General features: G+C 65.8%; 2 protein-coding genes across 7 annotated transcripts; one reads left to right on the forward strand and one right to left on the reverse strand.

The window, feature by feature from the left end:
* Positions 1102–5659, forward strand: BIRC7 (baculoviral IAP repeat containing 7). Of its 4 annotated transcripts, none has more exons than XM_021077579.1 (8): positions 1105–1847; positions 2628–2727; positions 2970–3051; positions 3180–3225; positions 3983–4186; positions 4400–4471; positions 4551–4821; positions 5436–5571. In XM_021077579.1, exons 1-7 carry the CDS (start codon positions 1142–1144, stop codon positions 4814–4816), a joined length of 1476 nt encoding a protein of 491 aa, XP_020933238.1. In that variant the 5' UTR covers positions 1105–1141; the 3' UTR covers positions 4817–4821; positions 5436–5571. The 4 variants fall into 4 exon arrangements, with proteins under 4 accessions (XP_020933240.1, XP_020933238.1, XP_020933237.1 ...); XM_021077578.1 differs by having other exon boundaries at positions 1106–1847; positions 3162–3225; XM_021077580.1 differs by having other exon boundaries at positions 1108–1847; positions 3162–3225; positions 4572–4821; positions 5436–5656.
* Positions 6301–18900, reverse strand: NKAIN4 (sodium/potassium transporting ATPase interacting 4). Of its 3 annotated transcripts, none has more exons than XR_002339923.1 (7): positions 18145–18775; positions 13689–13826; positions 12685–12765; positions 11568–11762; positions 8925–8985; positions 7596–7680; positions 6301–6550 (listed from the first exon to the last, which is right to left on the reverse strand). XR_002339923.1 is itself a non-coding variant. In XM_021077583.1 (7 exons), the coding sequence occupies exons 1-7, from the start codon at positions 18824–18826 to the stop codon at positions 6541–6543; spliced, it is 606 nt and encodes a 201-aa protein (XP_020933242.1). In that variant the 5' UTR covers positions 18827–18900; the 3' UTR covers positions 6301–6540. The 3 variants fall into 3 exon arrangements, 2 of the variants coding, with proteins under 2 accessions (XP_020933242.1, XP_020933241.1); XM_021077583.1 differs by having other exon boundaries at positions 12703–12765; positions 18773–18900; XM_021077582.1 differs by having other exon boundaries at positions 18773–18900.

Here is a 20467-nt window from a genome sequence, read left to right on the forward strand (position 1 = left end):
ACGGGGCTGAGTGGCTGGTGTGGCCAGGATGCTGATGGGGTGTCCTTGAGGGTGAGACTGCAGCCCCCACTCCCAGGACTGAGGTACAGCCTGGGCTCCGGGCTCCCCCATCTCTGCCGGGTTCGCAGCACGCACCAAGGTATGGGGAGTGGGGCCTGCTGGGGCCGGGGAGGGGGGCTCCAGGCCTGGGTGAGGACCCCTCCTCCCACCCCTTCTTTGTGACCCTCGGGTGGCCCTGCCCCCTTCCCACCTGGTCCTCGGGCCGGTGGGCCCCTCCTGCCCCCAGGATTAGCAGAGCACTCTGCTTGTGCTGGGCGCGGGGGCCACACCCCATCCGGTCTTCCTCCTCGTCCCACCCCTGCCCAGAGCCTTTCTGTCCTCAGGACCCCACTGGGCCTCCTGGGAGCACTGGCTTCCCCAGGGCGCCCATGTGCCCTGACCGCTGGGCCAGGCTTGTTGCTGAGGCCGAGACCGGGTCTGGGGGAAGGTGATGGCAGCGGGGTCTGGGGCGGGGGCCAGCTCTGAGCACCCAATGCGCCTGGTGGTCCCGATGCCCCAGAGCAGCAGGACCAGCCTGATGCAGCAGGCATGGGCAGGTGGCACTGTGGGCCCCACCAGGTGTCCCCTGTGTCAGGGTCACAGCACCTCCGAGGGAAGACTAACCTTGCAGCGTGTGGCTCCAAGACCCTGGCGGGGGTGTGGCTGTCCTAGGGGAAGGGACAGAGCCACTCAAGGGTCTGCCCAGGGCTCCTGCTGCCACCCAGCCGGACACGGGGAGGGCTCGAGCCCCTTTCGTCCAGGGATGGGAGCAGGAGAACACGCAGGTAAGCCTCCCTGGGGCCCAGGCCCAGCCCTTCACTAGGCGCCCTGTGACTCCCCAGCCGCCCCCGGTCCTCCACCCGACTCCCGCCCCCACCCTGGTCATCCCCCCTCCCCCGGGCAGCACTGACTGTGGAGTTTAGGTCACCTGGAACCTTCTGCTTTCAGAGGCCCCTCTGGCGCCCGGCCCAGGAACTGACAGCTGACAGAGGGCGTAGCCCCCCTTTCAGCCCTGCCCCTGCCCCCCCCATCAGTCCACCCTCCGCGGCTTCCAGAGCGTTCTCTGCCCCTCCCCTCGTGCCAGGAGACACTGCCTGCCCCCATGGAGCAGGATGAGAGTGGCAGCCCCCAGGCTGGCCCCGCCGCTGAGGCCCCTGCCCCGGAGCCCCGTGACACACTCCTGCCTCAGGGAGCATGTGACACAGGCTGCCACGCTGGCCCCTTCCAGAAAGCAACGGGCCCCCGTGTACCCCCTCCCGGCTTTCTGGCTGCTCCCCCACCTGGGGCATCTAGGGGGCAGGACCGTGCCTGCCTCGCTGCCCCGCTATTGGAAGCAAAGAGCGCCACTGTTCCCAGGCAGGCCTCAGGGGTCAGGAGCCCGGGGCAGACTGGCTGGGCACATTGCAGGGCTGGCTGTCCAGGGGCCCCATCGCCGCACAGAACTGGTCAGGGCTGCGTTTTCTGTATGGGGCCTGAGAACAGGGCCAAGTGTGGGTGCTGCAGCCTGAAGCCGAGCCCCTGGGCTGCTGGTGACAGCCCCACCCAGGGGCGCCATGGACCCCGCCCTCTATGCGCCCACAGCACCCTGTCCTGGGGAGGCCAGGACCACATGGATGGGCAGATCCTGAGCCAGCTGCGCCCCCTGGCAGAGGAGGAGGAGGAGGCTGGGGCCGGGTCTGCACCCTCCGCCAGGCCCGCCTTCCCCGGCATGGGCTCCGAGGAGCTGCGGCTGGCCTCCTTCTACGACTGGCCGCTGAGCGCCGTGGTGCGGCCCGAGCTGCTGGCTGCCGCTGGCTTCTTCCACACGGGTGAGTCCTGGGGGCCTGGGCACCGTTCCAGATGCTTCTGGGCTGGGCGCCACCTTCTCCATGGGGTCCGTCCTCCAAGGCAGGGAGGGTCCTGGCCTGATGCAGAGGGGCCAGCCCCCCCCCCCCGCCCTTCCGTGCCTGCCCCCCGCAGTCCCTCCCATGCTTCAGACCAACAAGTGCATCTGGGAGGGGCCAGGACAGCCCGGAACACTTGGTCCCTGCCGTGGGGTCAGCAGGGGGACAGCTGGAGCCGGGAGGCTCTGCGGGCCCCGGCGTCCATCCGGGTACAGGCCGTCAGGCGCCCCGGGTGGGGGGGTGCCTGTGGCAGCCCCCACCCGCGGTCTCTGCACCCCAGGCCATCTGCACACAGTGGGCGGTGAGGAGAGGCGAGGGCCTCGGGGTGAAGGTGAGTCATGAGTCCCTAAGACCAAGCCCAGCAGCAGACAGGCCCCCTTCTTTCTGTCGCCAAGAACCCAGCCCAAGGCGGGGGCACCGAGGCCCCGCCCCCACTCTCTGTGAGCAGGGCAGATGCCCCACCTTCCCCTCCCCAATATTCACCCACCACCCCCACTCCACCTTTGAGAAAATGGGGTGAATTCCGAGGAGAATGTTGGGCAAAGGGGCAGCAGAGGCCAGTGGGAGCCCCCCGGGCTCCCAAGCCACCACAGAGAGGCCCTGCCCCCGAAGGAAAGGCCACCCAGGGGACCAACCCAGCCTGGGGGACACTCCTTGGTGTGCCAGGGGCCAGTGTGCTCAGGGCCAGGTCTCTGCTCCACCCAGGCCAGCAGGACAAGGTGAGGTGCTTCTTCTGCTACGGGGGTCTGCAGAGCTGGGAGCGAGGCGACGACCCCTGGACAGAGCATGCCAGGTGGTTCCCCAGGTACCAGAGCTGTGGCAGCTCCGTGCCCAGTCCCGGCGGCTGAGTCCCGGGGCCCCTGCGGAGGGCGCTGGGCTGTTTCCTTCTTGATGTTCAGCAGTCTGTCTCCAGGACGGCTTCCCGGCAGGTGCCCAAACCCGGGAGCCCAGGCCGGGGGCGCAGGGGTCCACCCAGACAGTGCAGTGAGGGGGGTCCCTGGCGGCCCGCGGTCCGCAGCCCACGGGGCGGCTGAACCCTCCCCTCAGGTGTGAATTCCTGCTCCAGACCAAGGGGAGGGACTTTGTCTGCAGTGCGCAGGAGTCATGCTGCCGCCGGCCGGGCCCCTGGGTGAGTCCTGCCTGTCCTTGGGCCTTTGAAGGACGAGGGGGCGGGGCGGGGGCGGGGGCGGGGGCGGGCCCTCCCCTCCTCACCCAGCTCTTCCGTCTGCTCGGGCACAGCTGACTGGCTCCTTCCAGGACCGTCCGGAGGACCCAGAAGAAGCAGGTCCCGCGGCCGCCTCAGGTGAGCAGGGACACGTGGCCCCACCACCCTGCACGCGGGCTCTCAGCTGTCCCCCTGCAGGAGGCTGCTGCCCTGGGCATGAGGGTGTGGCCTGGGCTTCGCTTCTTGGGGTTTCACACAGGTACCACGTGTGCCCAGGGCCCCAGAGACGCCAAAGCCGCCCCCTGCTGCCCGTGAGCTGGGTGCCGTGGGCTCGGCCCACCCCGAGGCTGGCCGCAGAGGTGTGGGGAGGAGAGGCCACCGTGCACCCACAGCCTCTGGTGGGGCAGTGGCCAGCCACGCCCAAGAGCCAGCTGGCCGCTATCCTCAGCGCACGGAGGAGCTGGCTGGGCTAAACTCTGCTCCCCCTGCAGCGGGGTCAAGCGGCTCTGGGGTTCAGGTCCGGGGCTTCCAACCAACCCTGGGTCAAGAGCTTTTCCTCTCGGAGCCTCAGTGCCCTGAGCTGCGACACAGGGACAGTGCCAACCTCGAATAAACCTGGGTCCACACGACGCTCGGGGAGGAGTGCCTGGCACACAGTCGGGCTCCATCTGTGGCAGCTTTGAGGTCAGGCTCACGTCTTCCCTGGGTGGCAGCGCCTCTGACACAGGCTCTGGGAACACAGCCCCGACTCGGGCGAGGATGACGGCCCCAGAGGCCCCTTGGGCTGAGGGGGCCCCGGTGACCAGCCACAGTGGCACGCCCCTGCCCCTCCAGGGATCCCAAGGCCCTGGCTGTGGCCTGCCCTCTGCCCAGCACCCTTCGCCCTGCCTTGCAGATGCCGGGGGCAGCCGGGAGTGGGCTGTGTGGAGCCAGTGCCCGGCGGTGCAGGCGGTGCTCCGGATGGGCTTTGGGCGGGGCCAGGTGCAGCAGCTGCTGCAGCGTAAGTACCACCAAGCAGTGCTAGCTGGCATGTCCACGTCGCAGCTGGTGGCCGACCTGCTCCAAGAAGAGGACAGGGGCTCTGCAGCAGGAGCCAGAGGTACCTCAGCTCCCTGGACACTGCCCAGCTCTCCCTCCTCCTCCCTCCTGGGCACAGTCCTCCCTCCCATCCCCTAGTGCCCGGCACACAGTATCCATGGCCGCCACCTGAGGGGCCAGCTGGGCACAGTGGCCGGGTGGAGAGGAGGCTCTGGGGCGGGGATGGGGGTGCTGGCACAGGGCCGGGCCTCAGGTCTGTCCTAACTGCCCGCAGCTCCCGCCCACCTGGGCCCTGAGCCACCCACATCCAGGAGAGAGGCGCAGGTGCAAAGCACCAGGGAGCCAGGTGAGGGGAGGGCCCTGCTGGGTGGGGGTGGGGCAGGCCCTCCTGGTCTGGCCCAGCGCCACCAGTCACCATGGGTCAGGGTGTGGGGGCGGTGTCACAGGTCACGCCGGTGAAGAACCAGGTGGAGCCCAGGTCCCAAGGGAGCCCCAGGGAGCCCGGGATGCAGAGGAGCAGCTGCAGCGCCTGCGGGAGGAGCGGACCTGCAGGGTGTGCCTGGACCGCGCCGTGGCCGTCGTCTTCGTGCCCTGCGGCCACCTGGCCTGTGGCGAGTGTGCGCCCAGCCTGCAGCGGTGCCCCGTCTGCAGGGCCCCCATCCGCAGCTGTGTGCGCACCTTCCTGGCCTAGGCTGGGTGAGCGTTTGGCCCCGACCATGACCGCACTGCCTTGTGCCCGCGGGCATGCCGCAGCCACCCCACCAGCGCATCCTCCTTCCTCACCTCGCTGGCCCGGCAGGCGCTGCGGATCAGCCCATTGCCTTCCCCCTGAGGCCCAGACACCTGTCCTGAGTCCTTCTCAACACAGCACCCTGGGGGCCACCACCACTCTGCTGGGCACGTCCTGCCTCGATCTTCCCAGTGGTCGGGGGCACGATGCCTCCTGTTGGGCTGGGCTTACCGGGCGGCAGCCAGGCCAAGGTGGGGGATGGCTGTGGAGGCGGGTGAATCGAAGGCGCCCTTGTTAAAGGCAAGGCTGGGGTCTGCCTGAGCACACGACCCCCACGGAACCTGGCAGCTGAGGCCGGACAGAAACGCGTGGGGGGCGGGTGGGCAAACCGCCGATGCCGGGGGGGGGGGGGCAGGAGCCGTGCGCTCCTTGGCGTTCCCCAAATCTTCTGTGCCCCCCAGATCTCCCTAAGATCTTCGAGGGGAGCAGTGGCAGGGAAAGGAAGCCCCTCGGGGCTGAGGGTCCCCAGCCGGGGGACCAGCCACCTGGAGCCGCTAATTCAGCCCCCTCCTCCTTCCAGGAGCTGTGAGCACCAGCCCCGAGGGTTCCCGTCACCCGCTCAACGTGTCCCTCGGCCCACCCAGTGGCTTGCGGAGGACAGCTGAGCTGGTGTCCAGCACTGACCACTCTGGCGGGCAAGAGGGAGCTGCAGGTGGCTTGGCGCCAGGGGCCAGGAGGGGGGCGCTTTACCTACGTGTGGATGCTTTGAAAGCGTCAAAATAAAGTGTGGGTTTTCCCTGCTCAGCAGCGTCTGCTCCCGCCCCGCCAGCCCTCTCCCCACCACACTGCCCTAAACGTCTGTCCGGCGCCCTCCGCGTCTCGCCTCGCCAGCGGGCAGCCCAGCCCATCGGCCCGCTCCGAACCTTCCCCCGTCCCGCCCCCTTGGCCCTTCCCCTGTTCTTCGTCTTTTCGGCGTTTTAAGGACTGTTAGACTGGACTAGGCTCAGGCCGCATCTGAATCTGAACTTGTAATTGTTCACCAAGCTCCTGCGTGTAGGCGAGGTGGTCGGAGGGAAGGTCCCTCTTCTCCTGAACGTGCAGGCGCCTACGGAGGCTCTGGAACATGTTTTTCCCGTGGGTTCGAACACTGACCCGTGATCCCCCCAGGAGGCCCTTGTCTTGTGGGCTCGCGGGCAAGCCCAGCCCCCACCCAGGGTCCCACTGGCTGCAGCACCTGGGTGTTCAATCCGGAACCTGCGCTCGGATGGGCGTCACGCTTCCCGCATCTCGCAGTCCCTGGGCCAGCCCTGCCCCCAGCACGGGTTGTGCGGCCTTTGGGGTCTGGCCGCCCCCAGCAGGGCACCGAGGGAAGCATGCCCTGGACAGCAGCCCCAGGCCTGCTGCAGGTCGAGTGTGAGACCAGCGCCGCCGGAGGCCAGGGGCTGAGGTTTTTTCTTGTGTCTTTTCTTTTCATTTTTTTTTAGAAAAGGGAAACAAGCTCTTTCGAGGGTGCCGCCACTCCAGCCCCGGGCCACTCTGCCGCCCTGGCTCACATCTGGTCACTTGCTGGGGCACCTGCAGGGCCGTGGGGCGGGAAGGCGCAGGGAGTCCTGCTGCCTGGCGTCTCCTCGTGTGCGGCGGGTCGCCGAGGCCAGAGGTCGCAGGAGGGCAATGGCTGCTCTTACTTACGCAGGCCTGTGGGGGGGGGGGGGTGGGCAGGGTCAGACAAGCTGGAAGGAGGGCATGGCTGGTCCACAGTCAGCAGGCTGCTGGGCCCTCTTCCCTTGGAGAGCAAATGGGACAGTCTCTAAGAAGGGGAGGGCTTCCTGGCCTGGAAAGGGTTGGGGACGGGCTAGAGCTGCCCACGCAGGCAGCCGGGGCATTCCCTGGAGACCTGACTTTGGCCCTCCTGGGACTTGGGGGGCCAGGCTGGGGCAGAGGGCTCAGCCTGGGTCCTTCTGGACACGCCTGCTCCGCGACCGAGGAAAATCCCAGAGGCCTGCCCAGCTCTGCTCGTTCTTTCAGAGCCGATGCTCGGCCTGGGGGAAGCGAGGCTCACCCCCCTTTTGGGAGCTGGACACCTGCTGCCTCTGATGGCCCTTGGCTGACGTGGGTCCTTGCTTCTAGGACAGAAAGGCTGGGGGGTTACCAAGGCACAGGTCTACCCAGGGCACAGCTGCAGATGTGATCTTGAAGGGCGGGCTTGTCCCCAAGAGTCTGGGTGGAGTGTAGGAAGCACAGCTCTACCAGAAGGACCACAGCAGTCTCTTCTGACCCCAACCTTCAGGATTTCACACGGAACAGGGCCTGTGGCCAAGGCCGCCTTACAGGAGGTGGGCCAGCAGCCCGGGCGCCCCCACTTGAGGATTTTCAAGGGGAAAGAAGCCCGGCCCTCTCGAGGTAGGAAACCAACACTTCAAATTTCCTGCCACACTGAGACCCAGGAAAACTGCCACTCGGCCCAGAAGGGAGGTGGCCTCTCAGTGCCCCAGCCTCAACTCCCACAGACTCTGCTGGGTGCACAGCTCCAGGGTGTGGGGGCCCAGCCCCAGGACCTCTGCACCCCCACACCTGGCCCAGAGCCAGCATGGAGCAGTTCTCAGAAAAGTGGGGGATGGATGGACAGATGGATGACGGGTGAACAGACAGATGCCTGGTGAGAGGCCCCAGGGAGAGGAGCCGCTGGCTCTGCCGCCAGGGCTGAGCAGGCCAGCGGGGGCGGCCCTGCAGCTGTACTTACAGGGATGTCTGCTGGAACAAGAGCCTGGAAGGCTTTTCATTGACATGGTAGAGAGGAAATGGATCAAATCCACCAATGAAATCAACTGAAAGAAACCGAGACCCAAATAAAACAAAGCCCGACGGTGGACAGGATGGCAGAGGGGAGGGCAGAGCTTCCCGCGTGCCCTTCCCTCAGGCGGTGATGGAGGTGGGAGGAGCCGCGGGGAGGAGGGCAGCCCGGACCTGGGGGCAGAGGGCGAGTTCCCACGGGGCAAGTGCTTCAAAGGACGGTGGTGCTCTCGGCAGCAGATTGACACGGATGCTCGGAGCCTGGGCGGCTCCACCGCGCCCTGCAAGGCTCTCGCAAGGACAGTGCCCTGAAGCTGCGTCCGCACAGTGCACGGCTGGCCGGGGCTCGCTGAGCAGAGCTCATGCATTTCTGAACCCCAGGGCTGGCTCCCTTCTTAAAACTTCCTTTTTTCTTTTTCTCTTTTTTCTGTGCCCACAGTATGCAGAAGTTCCCTGGCCAGGGATCGAGCCTGTGTCACAGCAGTGACAACACTGGAGCCTTAACCCTCAGTGCCACCAGGGAGCTCCTCTGAAACGTTCTGACGGGACGAATGCAAGAGGCCCCTTCTCTTTCTTCCCAGCCAGCGGTGGGCTGAGCAATGGTTTGAGGTCCCATGGGGGCTGGTCCAGGAGTGGGTGGCCTCTAAAGGACACGTGGACCCCCTACTCTGTGCCCCCTGACCTCTGGGAAAGAGGCTCTGAATTCCGATTCAGATCCCAGGGAAGGTTCTGCCTGAAGGAACCATGAGCCCCCCGGTGCACCCAGCCCTGCACACCCTGGCCAGACCCCATCTGAGCTTGGCATGGTCAGGGCCAGGGAGGCCACCCAAGTGCTGGTGCCGCAAATCAGAGGAGAGTCGAGCAGGCCCGTGGGTGGGGGCGTGCAGACGTTGCCCAGACTGGCCCGCCAGCACTGGGCCCTGAAGGGGGCCTGTCCCCAGCTGCAAGGAGGCACGAGGTGGGGGGTTTCCCCTGCAGGTCAGAGGCAGCCCTCCACCGCGACCCTGTGGGGATGAGGGTGGGGTGGCCACGTAGCCCAGGAGCCCTCAGACTGAGGACTTGGGGGTGCACAGACCCCTGTGCCCACAGCCTGGGGCCTCCCCTGTCTCTGTCAGGCCAGGCCTCCATGGCATGGGGACCCAATTTCAGAGGCCAGGTCTCAGTCCCGGGCCGTGGCAGGCCTGTGGCCAGCCCTCAGCTTCCTCTCCCTCCTCTGCTGCCCGGCGGGGCTGGACGGGTCACTGACAGGCTTTTGCGGGAAGCTGACGGTCACACTTACAGCTGTCCTCCTCCTCCGTGAAAGCGCTGACCACAGAGCAGGCACAGACAAAGCCCACGAGCTGAAAGACACGGGAGTTCTCTCAGGGTGAGGACCCAGGGGCCAGGGAGGCAGCAGACTCCCAAGCGTCCTGACCCTGAGGCCACTGCCCCTGGGGTCTCGGCGTCCTCCTCTAAAATGGAACCAGGACAGTGACGTGCTGGCCCCCGGAGCTCTGGGGGTGCCTCCCCCTGTGGGTGAGGGCAGAGCAGGGCGGGTGGGTCAGGGAGGTGTTAAACGGGCAGATGACACTGAGAAAGAAGCCCTGGGGACAGGTGACCACAGCCTGGATGGCCCCAGGGTGACCGTGCCCCATTCCAGCCAGGCTGTCCACCCTGGTGTCACTCGCTTTAAGCGGACAGCTGCCAGCTTTCTCCTTGGTGGGTGGGGCACCTACAGGCAGTCACGGCTGAGCATCTGAGCTGCAGTCGAGGCATCTGGGCTGCCTGGTTTGGATGAAAGTACAGGGCCACCCAGGATGTGGCCCAGCCTGCAGTTCTGGGCAGAGTGGACGGGGCTGGCTGCTGCGCTGTGGGAGCCAAGGGCTTGGCTAGGCACAGGTTCATCAGCGAGGCTCCTCAGAAGGCAGCAGGGGCACGGTCTCAGGAGGAGAGACTGGCCTTCCATCGGCAGTAGCAAGACCTCAGGGGTGTCACTGAACCTTGGTGTCTTGGTTTCTTGACCACAAAACGGTCCCAACAACCTCCCTGGGCACCCAGTGCGCCTCAAAGGGGCAATGGAGCAAGGGGGGCTCGGAAGCCCGTCCTTCCGGGCAGCAGGTCAAGGCCCCTCTGCCCCTGTCTCCTCGCCTTTGAAAGGCAAACTTGACACCCTTCCCAACAGCTCTGCGCCCCTGTGCCCCGTCCACCTGAGCCTGGTGCTCCTCCCCCAGGAGGGAGCCTTGTCCGGGAGCTGGCCATGGTGCTGAAAGGCCCCGCAGGTGCACCCCAGGCGCTGGCCACACCGCTGCTGTCCTGCTGTCCCCTCCCGCCCCTCCTCCACACCCAGGTCCTCTGAGAGGCTCTCAGCCCCCGCCGTCCACTCCCCCAGCACCAATGAACGTGCAGCCAAGGGGCTGCTGCTCCTGGACCCTTGAGCGCAAACAGCAGAGAGCCGACCAGCATTTAGGAGCCAGCATTTCACAGAAAAAGCCCTGTTCCTAGGATGAGGGATAAAAGCGAGGAGGCGTTCCTGTCGCGGCTTAGCGCTAACAACCCAACTAGTATCCATGAGGATGCGGGTTCAATCCCTGGCCTCGCTCAGTGGGTTAAGGATCCGGAGTTGCTGTGGCTGTGGTGTAGGCCGACAGCTGCAGCTCCAATTTGACCCCTAGCCTGAGAACCTCCATAGGCCGCAGGTGCGGCCCTAAAAAAAGAGAAAAGAAAAAAAAAAAAGACAAAAGCCCAGGAGAAGCTTCCTTTGCTCTTCTCCAGCTTCCTTCCTTCCTGCTGCCGTTCGCACTTTTAGCACTTGGCTCAGAAGCTCTGACGTGGGTCCTTGGCAAGTGATTCTTTCTCCCTTTGAGGAATGCACCGTGTTCCCAAGTGTTTTCAGGGCACCCTCTTTTTGCCTCAGTGAGTGAGCGTGGTGGGAGCCAGTGTGTCCTCACAGCTGAGGGAGGGGAGGCGCCCAGACACCCCAAGGACTGGCTTCTGTAGGACGGGTGAGAGCCGAGCAGAGGGAGCCCTGGAAGCCGGCCCGGCCACCCAAACTCTTAAACTTTCTCTGCCAGGGAAGGCCGTGGACTTGGACTTCAGCTTCTGCTGTCAGCTGCTGGTGCAGCACCTTCACCCTAAGAATGCAACATCCACCCGGACACACAGTGTCGCCACTGCATGCTCCTCGCAGGAGCCCCAGGTCTGACCAGTGGCCGCACCAGTCCCGCCCGAGGCCAAGAGTCCGCCCAGGCTGCCAGGGACCCGCCCGGCCCCGCCCTCCAGGCCAAATACTCAAGGCTCACTTAAGTTGGAATTTTAGATACACGGTGAAACTATTGTTGGTGTAAATCTGTCCCAAACATGGCATGGAGTGTGCTTCCACTAAAACTTGCTGTTTGTCTCAAATTCACACGTAACTGGGATCCTGTATTTTCGTACACGGGGTCTGCATCCCGCCTCTCAACGCCACAGGAGCGGAACGCAGCCGGGTGCAGGCCAGGCTGGGGCTCCACCCTGTCTCCGCCCCGCTGTCGGAGAAGGAAACAGTCCCTCTGGCGTGGAGGAGGCCGTGGGGAGGCTGCCTCCAGGGCGGGAGGAGGACTGCAGGGGCCTTCCTTTGACCGCCCCCCCCCCGAGGGCCCCCCGGCCCAGCCTCGCAGCGTCATCGACACCTTGGGGTTCTGTCCCCTCAGTTCAGCCTCACGCTGACCCTAGGATTGACGGTGGTTCTGAGCCCACTTTCCAGAGCGGGGCACTGAGGCTCAGGTGGCCCAGGCCACATAGGTGGGGACCCGTGGTATGGTTCCTTAGCCCCTGGGCAGGGATGGGTGAGGAGGGGTCCCTGCCCTGGCGGAGGACGGCTGCCTGCCTTGGGCAGGAAAGGCTCGAGGCCGGTCCCACGGCAGAATGAGCCCCTCCGCCGCGCCCCCTCCCGCCCCGAGCTCACCGCCACCAGGATCTGCAGGGCGCTGTGCAGGGCCTCCACGTAGCTGTGCTCCAGGGCGCAGCTGATGCCTGGCACCAGGGCCTGGCCACCCGGGGGGCCCAAGCCGGCTGCCGGCTCCTTGCGCACACAGCCTGGGCCATGCTCACGCCACCAGGAGCGGTGCCTGGAGAGGTTGAAGGTCAGGAGCTCGCTGTCCTGGGGGGAGGGGTGGGACCAGGTCAGCACCAGACACAGCCAGCCCCCGCCCACTGCAGCCCAGACTGGGCCCCCGAGATCGGCAAGGGGTACTTCGCCCTTCCACCTCCCCCACCCCGGCCCCCTCGGTCTCCAAGGCCCTACCAGCCACTCCCCTGCAGGCAAGGCCTCGCTGTGCCCCGGCTCACCACCCCCCAACACCCGCCCAGGTCAGAACCGCTCTCCCAGTGCCCCGGGCCCTCCTGAGCATCTGTCTCCCCTACTGCGGCTCCAGGTGTGGTCCAGGAAGCAGCAGCCGCCTGCCATGCTGCCCACCCGTGCTGCCCACCTCCTGGCTCTTAGGAGCTCCTTCTGAGCTTCGGGCAGGCATGAAATGAAATGCTTTGTGTGAGGTTCCCCATCGGCTGCTTGGGCAGAACGCGCTCAGCCCCCAGCGGAACACAGCCTTGGAGGGGCCCTGGGCTTGAGCAGCACTGCGATGAGTGGCCAGAGGGTGGGCAGGGCAGCGTCCCCTCCGCCGGGGCACCGGTGCTGTTCCCACCTGCACAGCCCACCACCCGCACACCTCCACGAAGGCTGCTCTCTGCCGCTGTTTTCGGCCTTGACTCTCCTAGGCACTGCCCAGGCTCCAGGGCCCCTCCTCCAGGAAGCCCTCCCTCATGCATCTCCTCCCAGCTGGAGCCCACCGGCCCGCCAGTGCCCTCAGCCCCTCATCCATCCATCAGATCCCTGGTCTTTCCCTAAACCTTGACTGCGTCTGCCCTGCGGGCCAGGACTGTTTCGGGTGTGGGGACAGAGCCACGGGCAGGCCCCGCCCCGCCTTCACCGGGGAGACGGTGACAGATGAGCAAACACATGCAGAGCCCATGGGGCCTGGCCGAGCGCCCCTCTGACTGCCTGAGATTCCCACGGCTTCACTCACCTTGGAGAGGCCCCCTACCTCCAGGTAGAAGCAGATGATGAAGGCGTTCCAGGTGATCCAGGCGACTGCCCACACAGCGTACTACGGGGACAAGAGAGGGTGGGGGGAAGCTCTTTGGGGGGCAGGACCTCTGCAAGGTCTGGAGGAGGACATCCTGGAGCCCGCTGGGAACAGGTCCCACACCATGCCAAGGGGATGGCCCGGCTCCTGCTCCTGGGGCTGGGGGAACCCAGGAGACAGAGCCTTGGGGAAGCGACAGCCAGAGGGAGTCGGCATGGAGCACATTTTTTGAGCTCGGTATCCTGGCCCAGTCCATCCATGGACCATCCCCCATGGACAATGACGAGCACGAGCCTAAGTGGCCTGAACCCCCAAGCACCCCGTAAAACTTCTGCAAAGAGCACCCCCGGGCGCTGCCTGCGGGGAGGGGGTGCTGCCAGCTGGCATTCCCTTTTGCCAAGCTTTACTGAGATGCAGCCACGCCCCTCGTCCAGCACCGCTCAGGCTGCACCTGTGCCGCGGCAGAGCCGACCGCCTTCCACGAAGCCTGAGGGATGTGGCCCCTTCCTGCAGCGTTTGCTGCAACCCTGGTCCAGACCAATTGTTTCCATCTGCACTGAGTGAAAATGCTGCCCTGCTCAGAGCACAACTTTCTCAGCGTCCTTCCTGATTCTTCAGAAGCAGGACAGTGCAGGGGTGCTGGCAGGGGTGGGGGGGCTGGGGGGCTGGCAGGGGCGGGGGGCTGGCAGGGGGGTGCTGGGCCACTCTGGGCTCCAGTCAGGCCCCTGGCAGCTGCTCTGCTCCTGATTCCCTGAAGCCACAGTTTCCAGGTCAGAGCCCACATGTCTAGCCTGGGGAAGGTTTGAGCCCAGGTCAGGGCAGCTGACATTCTGGCCTTTCCGGGTTTCTGGCGGCTTCCAGGACAATGCCGTCCCTGGAGTCCCCATGCCAGTCCTCCCAGCCCACCTGCCCACAGGAGAAGAGCAGGAGCGGAGCGGACTCACCACCACGACGTAGCGGGGCCGGTACTGGATGGTGCCGAAGAGGCCCAGGACGACCACGACGATGTGGGTGAAGGTGGCCAGGATGGGCGCCCACTGGTAGCCCAGGAAGTCGAACACCTGCCGCTCCAGCGCAGTGACCTAGGAGCGGGGAGGTGGGGGGTGGCGTGTGAGGATCAGGAAACCCTTGGGGCCCAGGCCCCCCTCTCCTGCCTGACCACCAGGCCAGACGAGCCCAGAAGCATCACCATTGGGGTGTTCCTTCCCCAGCCAGCCCCCCCCCCCAGCCTCACTTTCCTCATCTGCAGAATGGGAAGGCGGAGGCTGCCCTCACTCAGGGGTGTGTGGGACCAAACAGCAAACGGAGGGCAGGAAGGCCAAGTGGGGTGACAGGCCCTGGGTGCTCTGGGCCAAGAGTGGACACTGGGCTCCTTGGCCACCTATCAGCACCCTCCCCATCTGCGGGGCTCCCCATTCATCAGGATGCCCCCCAGTCTGTGCACGCCGTGCTGCAGGCTCAGCCAACGGAGGTTGGACACCATGGAACCTGCGGACTTATGCACAGGGGAGACAGCGGGCTCTGAGCTCCGTTGGGACTTGGGCGGGGGGAGGCAGTCCCTCATCCACTCACTCATCCCCTCTTCCAGGCGTTTGCTCATTCATTCACGCACGTCCGCATTCCTTAGTTCTTTCTCAGGCTCTCGTTTGCTCGTTCGCTCCTTCCTTCAGTCCCTCATTCGGTCATTTGTTCATTCATTCATTCTCTCATTCATTCATTTGCTCATTCGCTCATTCACTCATCACGTTTGCCGGCAGGGCCCTCCACGCGTGCTGGTGAAGACAACTTGCCAGGAGAAAGCAGGACCAAAGCCACTGCGCCCCAGACACCAGCCTACCCATGTCGGGACGAAGAAGGCTCACCCGGGACAGAAAAGACCAGCGCATCCTGGAAGGATAGTGACAGGGAAGGGACGGCAAGCCAGAGGGGCCCGGGGCCCCCACCCGCCCCCCACCCCACCCCACCCCAACCCCATGATTTCCCCACAGGCCCACTGTGCGCCCAGCACTCATCACCCATCACCACTGGGAGGCGCTGCAGAGGTGGAGGTGAGAGAGCCATCCTGACCCGATCACGAGGCGGGGGGCACCCACTGAGCCCCAAAGCAGGGAAACTCTGAAGGGCACAGGAGGATGGGGAGTGTTCCAGCAGGCAGCCTCGGGCTTAGAAGGAGCAGCCGGCCAGGTGGAGCCCCCACACTCCCCTCGCCAAGCACTGCATAGCTGAGGCAAGAGAGGGCAGGACTGGAGGGCGTGGGGCAGCCTCCCTCCCATGTGGCCCCCAGAACTGACGGAATGGGGCCCCGCCAGGTGGCCCTTTGTGGATGGGCCCCATGGTCACCAGCCTGCTGGCTACAGAAACCCTGACCACTGCCAGGGGGCTCGATCCTCCCCGAGCGTGCTCCTCTCTGCTGCTCCTGCCTGTGTCCTGGAGCCTCGCAGGACCCCAGGCAGCCCCCCGAACACAGCTGCTGTGGGTGCGTCCTGGGCACAGCCCAGCCACCATGGTTGACCCAGAGCAGGTAGCAAACACTTCTAAGAGGTCTGGGGAGGGGGACATTCCAAGCCTGTCCTGTGAGGGCTGGGATCCGCCCTCGGGACAGCTGGGCATGGGGAACGTAAGGCAGGAGTAGGTCCACGGGCAGGGGGGCATCCTGGGGAAGTTCCCACGGGCTGGCGGCCTCCAGCAGAGCAGCCCGGCAGCCACGAGGCAGACACCCCCCACCCCCACTCCTGAGGGGGACAGGGGGACGCCGTGTGGCTGCAGCCCCCTGACCCCAAGGCTCTGAACTGCGGGATGATCCTGCTTGCTGGCCTCCCAGGAAGGGGACAGAGGTGGGAGGGAGTAACCGGGCTGGGCTCGGGGAGAGGGGCCAGTTTGCTGCCATAGACACGTGGGCAGGGTGGCAGAGACCCAGCTGCCCCCAGGACGGCCGTGCCCTCCCAGCTGGGCTTTGCCTTCAGGGACCGCCATGTCTGTGTACGCTTTGTGGGTCTGTCTGTCTGTCTGTCCAGGCCTCCCCCGGGGCGCCCACCCCAGCACAGAGCCGGCAGGGGACACTGTCCATGGGCAGAGCGTGGGGCGTTTGTCTGGCCTCCTTCACACCGCCAGGGCCCCTGAGCCAGTCCTCCGCACAGATGAAGAGTGGTCTCAGGATAGCAGGGGACCTCGGGGGGTCTCAGAGGACACCTGCCCAGCTGCTGCCCTGCTTCCCGCCCTCACCGCTCCTATACTTTCAATGTAGGAAAAATAAGACCCTTCATTGGGTCCCAAAGCCTGCAGGGGTCTTCCCTGAATTGCCAGCCCCTCCCCCGCACCCTGCCCCCAATCCCAGCCCACCTCCTGACACAAGCGCACGTGCGCATGCACACACATACACACGCACATGTGAACTGGTCTCATGTGTGTGGTTCGCAGACCACAGGCCTCCAGGAACCCTCCACTGCCTTCCCTGTCCTAGAGCCTCTGCCAGGTTTGCCCCAATGCCCTGGGCTCTTAGAGGATCCCACCAGGATCTCAAGGTCACTTTGAAGCATCCAGTCCTGTCCCAGGAGGCCAGCTGGGCAGCCACCACCGTCCACGGGCCGTGGGGAACCCGGACGCTCCTGGCTGTTTGCGCTCTGCCCCACCTTCGCCCCACGGGCGGGATACTGGCAGTGTCCCCCGAGGTCCAGGCCCACGCCGGGCTGGCTGTGAGGCCCTCAGGCTTTCTCTCTGGTCTTCGTGCCAGAGAGAAACCCCGCAGCTGGCAGCATGGCCAGCATGGATGGGGCTTGTGGGGGCATCTTTCTCATTTCTAAGCCAATGTCCTGGACGGCTCAGCACCCCGCAGCACCCCACTGGCCCCCAAGTCCATCCCCAACCCCTCACTGGGCCCTGGCTCCCGTCAACGCCCGGGGCACAGGCTGGGAAAGGGTCGTGTGGCCTTCCGGTTGGCTCCACACGGGCAAAGGTCAGGCTATTCTCCAGGGAGGAGGCTCGAGATGCTCAGGCCTTTGTCCCGTAGCTGAGCGCCAAGAAAACGCTCAGCTGTCAGAGAGAAAAGCCAAGGGCTTCCCCGGGCCCCCAGGCCCCTCGCCCCCACACGGAGACCAGAGCAATGGGCAGTGTCAAACTCCCCCTGCCCCGCTGCCCCTCAGCCCCGCACAGCCGGGACAAAGGGCCTTTCGCAGCTCCCTGCTGCCTGGCAGCTGTGGCCGCTGGCTGCGTGGGACACCGCTCTGTCCTGGCCCCGGGGCTCGCCTGGCAGAGACTGGAGCATCTGTGAAAAGCCCCCCCTGGGGAAAACCTCCAGCCCTCAAGCCAGGAGACCCCTCCCCCTCCGCCGCAGCCTCATTTCCAGAGGCCGGTGGCACCTTCTGGGTACCATCCACTGTCCCCTGCAGTGACTAAGCAGGCACGTGACCCAACCCGACCCCCACTACCCTATTTCCCCCACCCTGAATCCCACCTGTGGCTCAACCCCGAGCGCATCCTTCTCTCCAAGCTCAGCACTTAGACGCGGGTCCCCAAGCCCCTGCAGCAGCTCTGATCTGCCACAGCCAACTGCCAGCCTCCAGACGGCAGACCTCGGTCAGCCTGGGCTCCTTGCTGTCCCCCAGCCTCATCATCCCGTTTCCCCCCGGGAGGGATTCCCACCCAAAGGGAGCGAGTGACACACAAGGCTCCAGACTTCGCTGCTGCCATGGGAACAGTCCTGGGCCTCACAGCCTCCCGCGGGCACCTCTCTCCCAGCCTCATCTGTTCAGCAAAACCTGCCGACCACCCCCCAGCACCCCTGGCCCTGCCTTCACAGCACGGAGCCCGCCCTGCAGGGAAGGTCCAGCTGCTCAGTCCTTCCTCCAGGTGGGACACGCAGGCCCCTGCCAGCCAGAAGCCCTGCCCTCAGGCAAAGGACAGGACCCGTCCCTGCAGGGCCCTGGGCAGGAGGACTTTCTACTCACAGCCTCTTGGCAGCAAGCCCCCCTCCCCCCAGGCCTCCAGCTCTGGAGAAAACTCTCTGCCAGCCAAGCGGGGAGCATACCTAGGACCTGCCACCAAAAGCACCATTTCCCTTTTAAGACTGAAGACCCACCAGCATCTCCTCCCCGGCCCAATGGCCTCCACCTTGTTTGTCCCCTCCCCTTGGCCAGGGTGCTGGGTCCCTGGAGCTCTAAGGGCAGAATGGAAACTCTCCAGAGACGCCTAAGTTCCCGGACAAAGCTCCACATCCAGGGCCCAGCTAATCCCGGACACAAAAGACAGGGACGCACAAACCTGACACTGGCCCCAACCCTTGTCTCCACTCTCCCTCCAGCCAGGGCAGGGGCGAGGGGGTGGGGGGCGGAGGGCAGAGAGGAGGTCCCCGGTGGGCAGAGCTCACGCCCCCCCAAACAGACAGATATACACACACAAACTCACCAGCACCAGGGGCCTCCAGGGGCTGTCAGGCCTCAGAAAAGGAACTCAACTGGGAACTCCGGCTGCTCATTCGTTGCCCGGTGCTGGCTTTGGAAAGGGAACGCACGCACACCCACACACCCTTGCACATGCTCTTTACACGCTCACTCGGGAGCCACACACACCTTCCTACTTGGGTGGACGCCGGGGCCCTGGGAACTTGGACTTCCCAGGCCTGGTGACCGCCCCCCCCTTCGCAGCCGGAAGGCTTTTGTTCCCCTACCAGCCACTTCCAGTAGCTCCCAGGCACCTGCCCCGACGCTCCAGACCCCTTGGCCACCTCCTTCCCCCTTCAGCGCGCTCGGACACACGCACGCACACACACACACACACACACACACACACACACACACACGGGGGCTCGGGGTCGCACAGAGCAGCTGGAGGGATGGCGAAGGGGCGTTGGCTCCCCCCACCCCCGGCGGCTGGGAACTTCGGCCGCGGAAGCGCGCGCGGCCGAGCTGTGCCCCGTTGGGAGCCCCCAGAGGCTGTCGCGGATCCAGCGGGCAGGGCTGTTGGCCGAGGCGACATCCGGATTCCCCAAAGCGCTGGGACTGCGGGTGCGGGCCGAGAAGGGGTCGCCACTCACCAGCTGGAAAGTGCAGACGAAGATGAGCGTGCAGCGGCCCGAGCAGCGGCCCATGGTGCCGGCCCGCGGGCGCCGCCGCGCGCGTCTGGACCCGCAGCCCGCGGAGAGCGGGAAGCCCGGCGTCTGGGCCCGCCCCGCCTCACCCCCTACTCGCCCCCCACCCCATCCCCCACCTCTGGCCCCGCCCCCCGGCCCCGGGGCCCGCCTCACCCGGCAGGCCCCCCATTCCCGGCCCCCGCCCCGCGATCTCTGGTTCCCAAAGTCCCTGGCCACACCCCGCCCCGCCGAGGGCCCGACCGGCTCCACAGACCGGAGATCGCCGCTGGCGCCCACCCACCCGGCAGCCCCCTCCGGTCCTCCGTCTGGCCCCGCCCCGCAGGCAGCTCCGCCCTCCCGAGTAACAGCTGAGCTCCCTCTCTCTCCCTCTCCAACCCTGACCTGGACTCACAGCCCCTGGGGGCATCCCGCCAGCTGGGGAGGGGACCGGGACCCCTTCTTAAAGGGGCGATGGCGCGGCTTCTCAGGTGGCTGGAGCATTGCGGGGGGGGGGGGGGGGGGAAGGTCAGACCCAAAGCTGCTTGGATAACCCCCAGGGTATCCTTTTCCGGCACCTCCTGAGCTTGCTGAGGCCCCTGGTGACCCGTCCACTCACCCTCATTCCCTGCGGGGTCCCCGAGGTGTCCTGCACCCCACCGGAGCTCAGAGGTCCACCTCCTGGGGGTGAGGACCCAGGCATAGGGGGAGGGGCGGGCTAGCTTTCCAGGAGCTCACCTGCCCAGACTCGGGGGCTGGGGGGGGGGCGGATCTGCAGGCCAGGTCTGCTCTCAGACTGGGCTGGGCCAGGGTCAGGCCTGAGGGGGAGGGACCCTGGGAGACCCTGGGTCTCAGGCAGCCTTGGGGCATGGGTCCTGTGTTTGGTGGTGGGAGGGTGGGACAGGGACCCCAATGTGCCAAGGCAAGGTGTAGGGGAGACGGTGAGGGGAGCACGTAAGGTGGGGGCCAGAGGCGTGGGCTCGCCTGGGTTGGGCTGTATTGCATTGGTCACAGGGAGCCACTGAGCTCTCTATCACGGCTCAGTGACAAATGAGTCCTGTGTTGGGAGGCAGGGCATGGCCCCAGTCAGACCCCAGGGAGGACCAGGAGCTGAGGAGGGGGCGGTGGGGGGGGGAACCCACCAGCTGCAGGTAGCCTAGCACATGGCACTTCAGCCTTGGGTCATTGCTCGTGTTTCCAGTAGTCCAGGGCCAGAGGGTCCCAGCCCCAAGGCGACACTGGTGACAGAGGGCCTCTTGACTGAGCAGCACACCCAGGCAAGGGTATTTGCAGAGCTGTCACTGGACATTGGGACTTTGGAGCTCTGGCCGCCGCCTTCACAGAGGAGGGACCCGAGACCGGTGTCCCATGGCAACCTCATTTCCTGACCCTGCTTGTTTTCCCCTATATGATGTGGTGGGCTGTCCCACAGCCCCTGGAAGTGGGTGGGGCAGAGGTTATTGGCACATCGAGCAGAAGAGCAAGGCCAAGTCCTCCTCAGATCTTCAGCGAATTGGAGATGAAGCCACTCCAGGCCCCTACCCCAGGCTCTTTGGGGAGGTGGGGCTCCCAGGCCCCAGCAAACAGGAGAAGTAGGAAAGGTTTGGCGAGTTGGGAAGGGTTTGCTCGTTGGAGGGGGCGGGGGGCGCAGGGAGGGCCCTG

This window comes from Sus scrofa, chromosome 17 (genome assembly GCF_000003025.6).
Source record: "Sus scrofa isolate TJ Tabasco breed Duroc chromosome 17, Sscrofa11.1, whole genome shotgun sequence".
Taxonomy (NCBI): Eukaryota; Metazoa; Chordata; class Mammalia; order Artiodactyla; family Suidae; genus Sus; species Sus scrofa.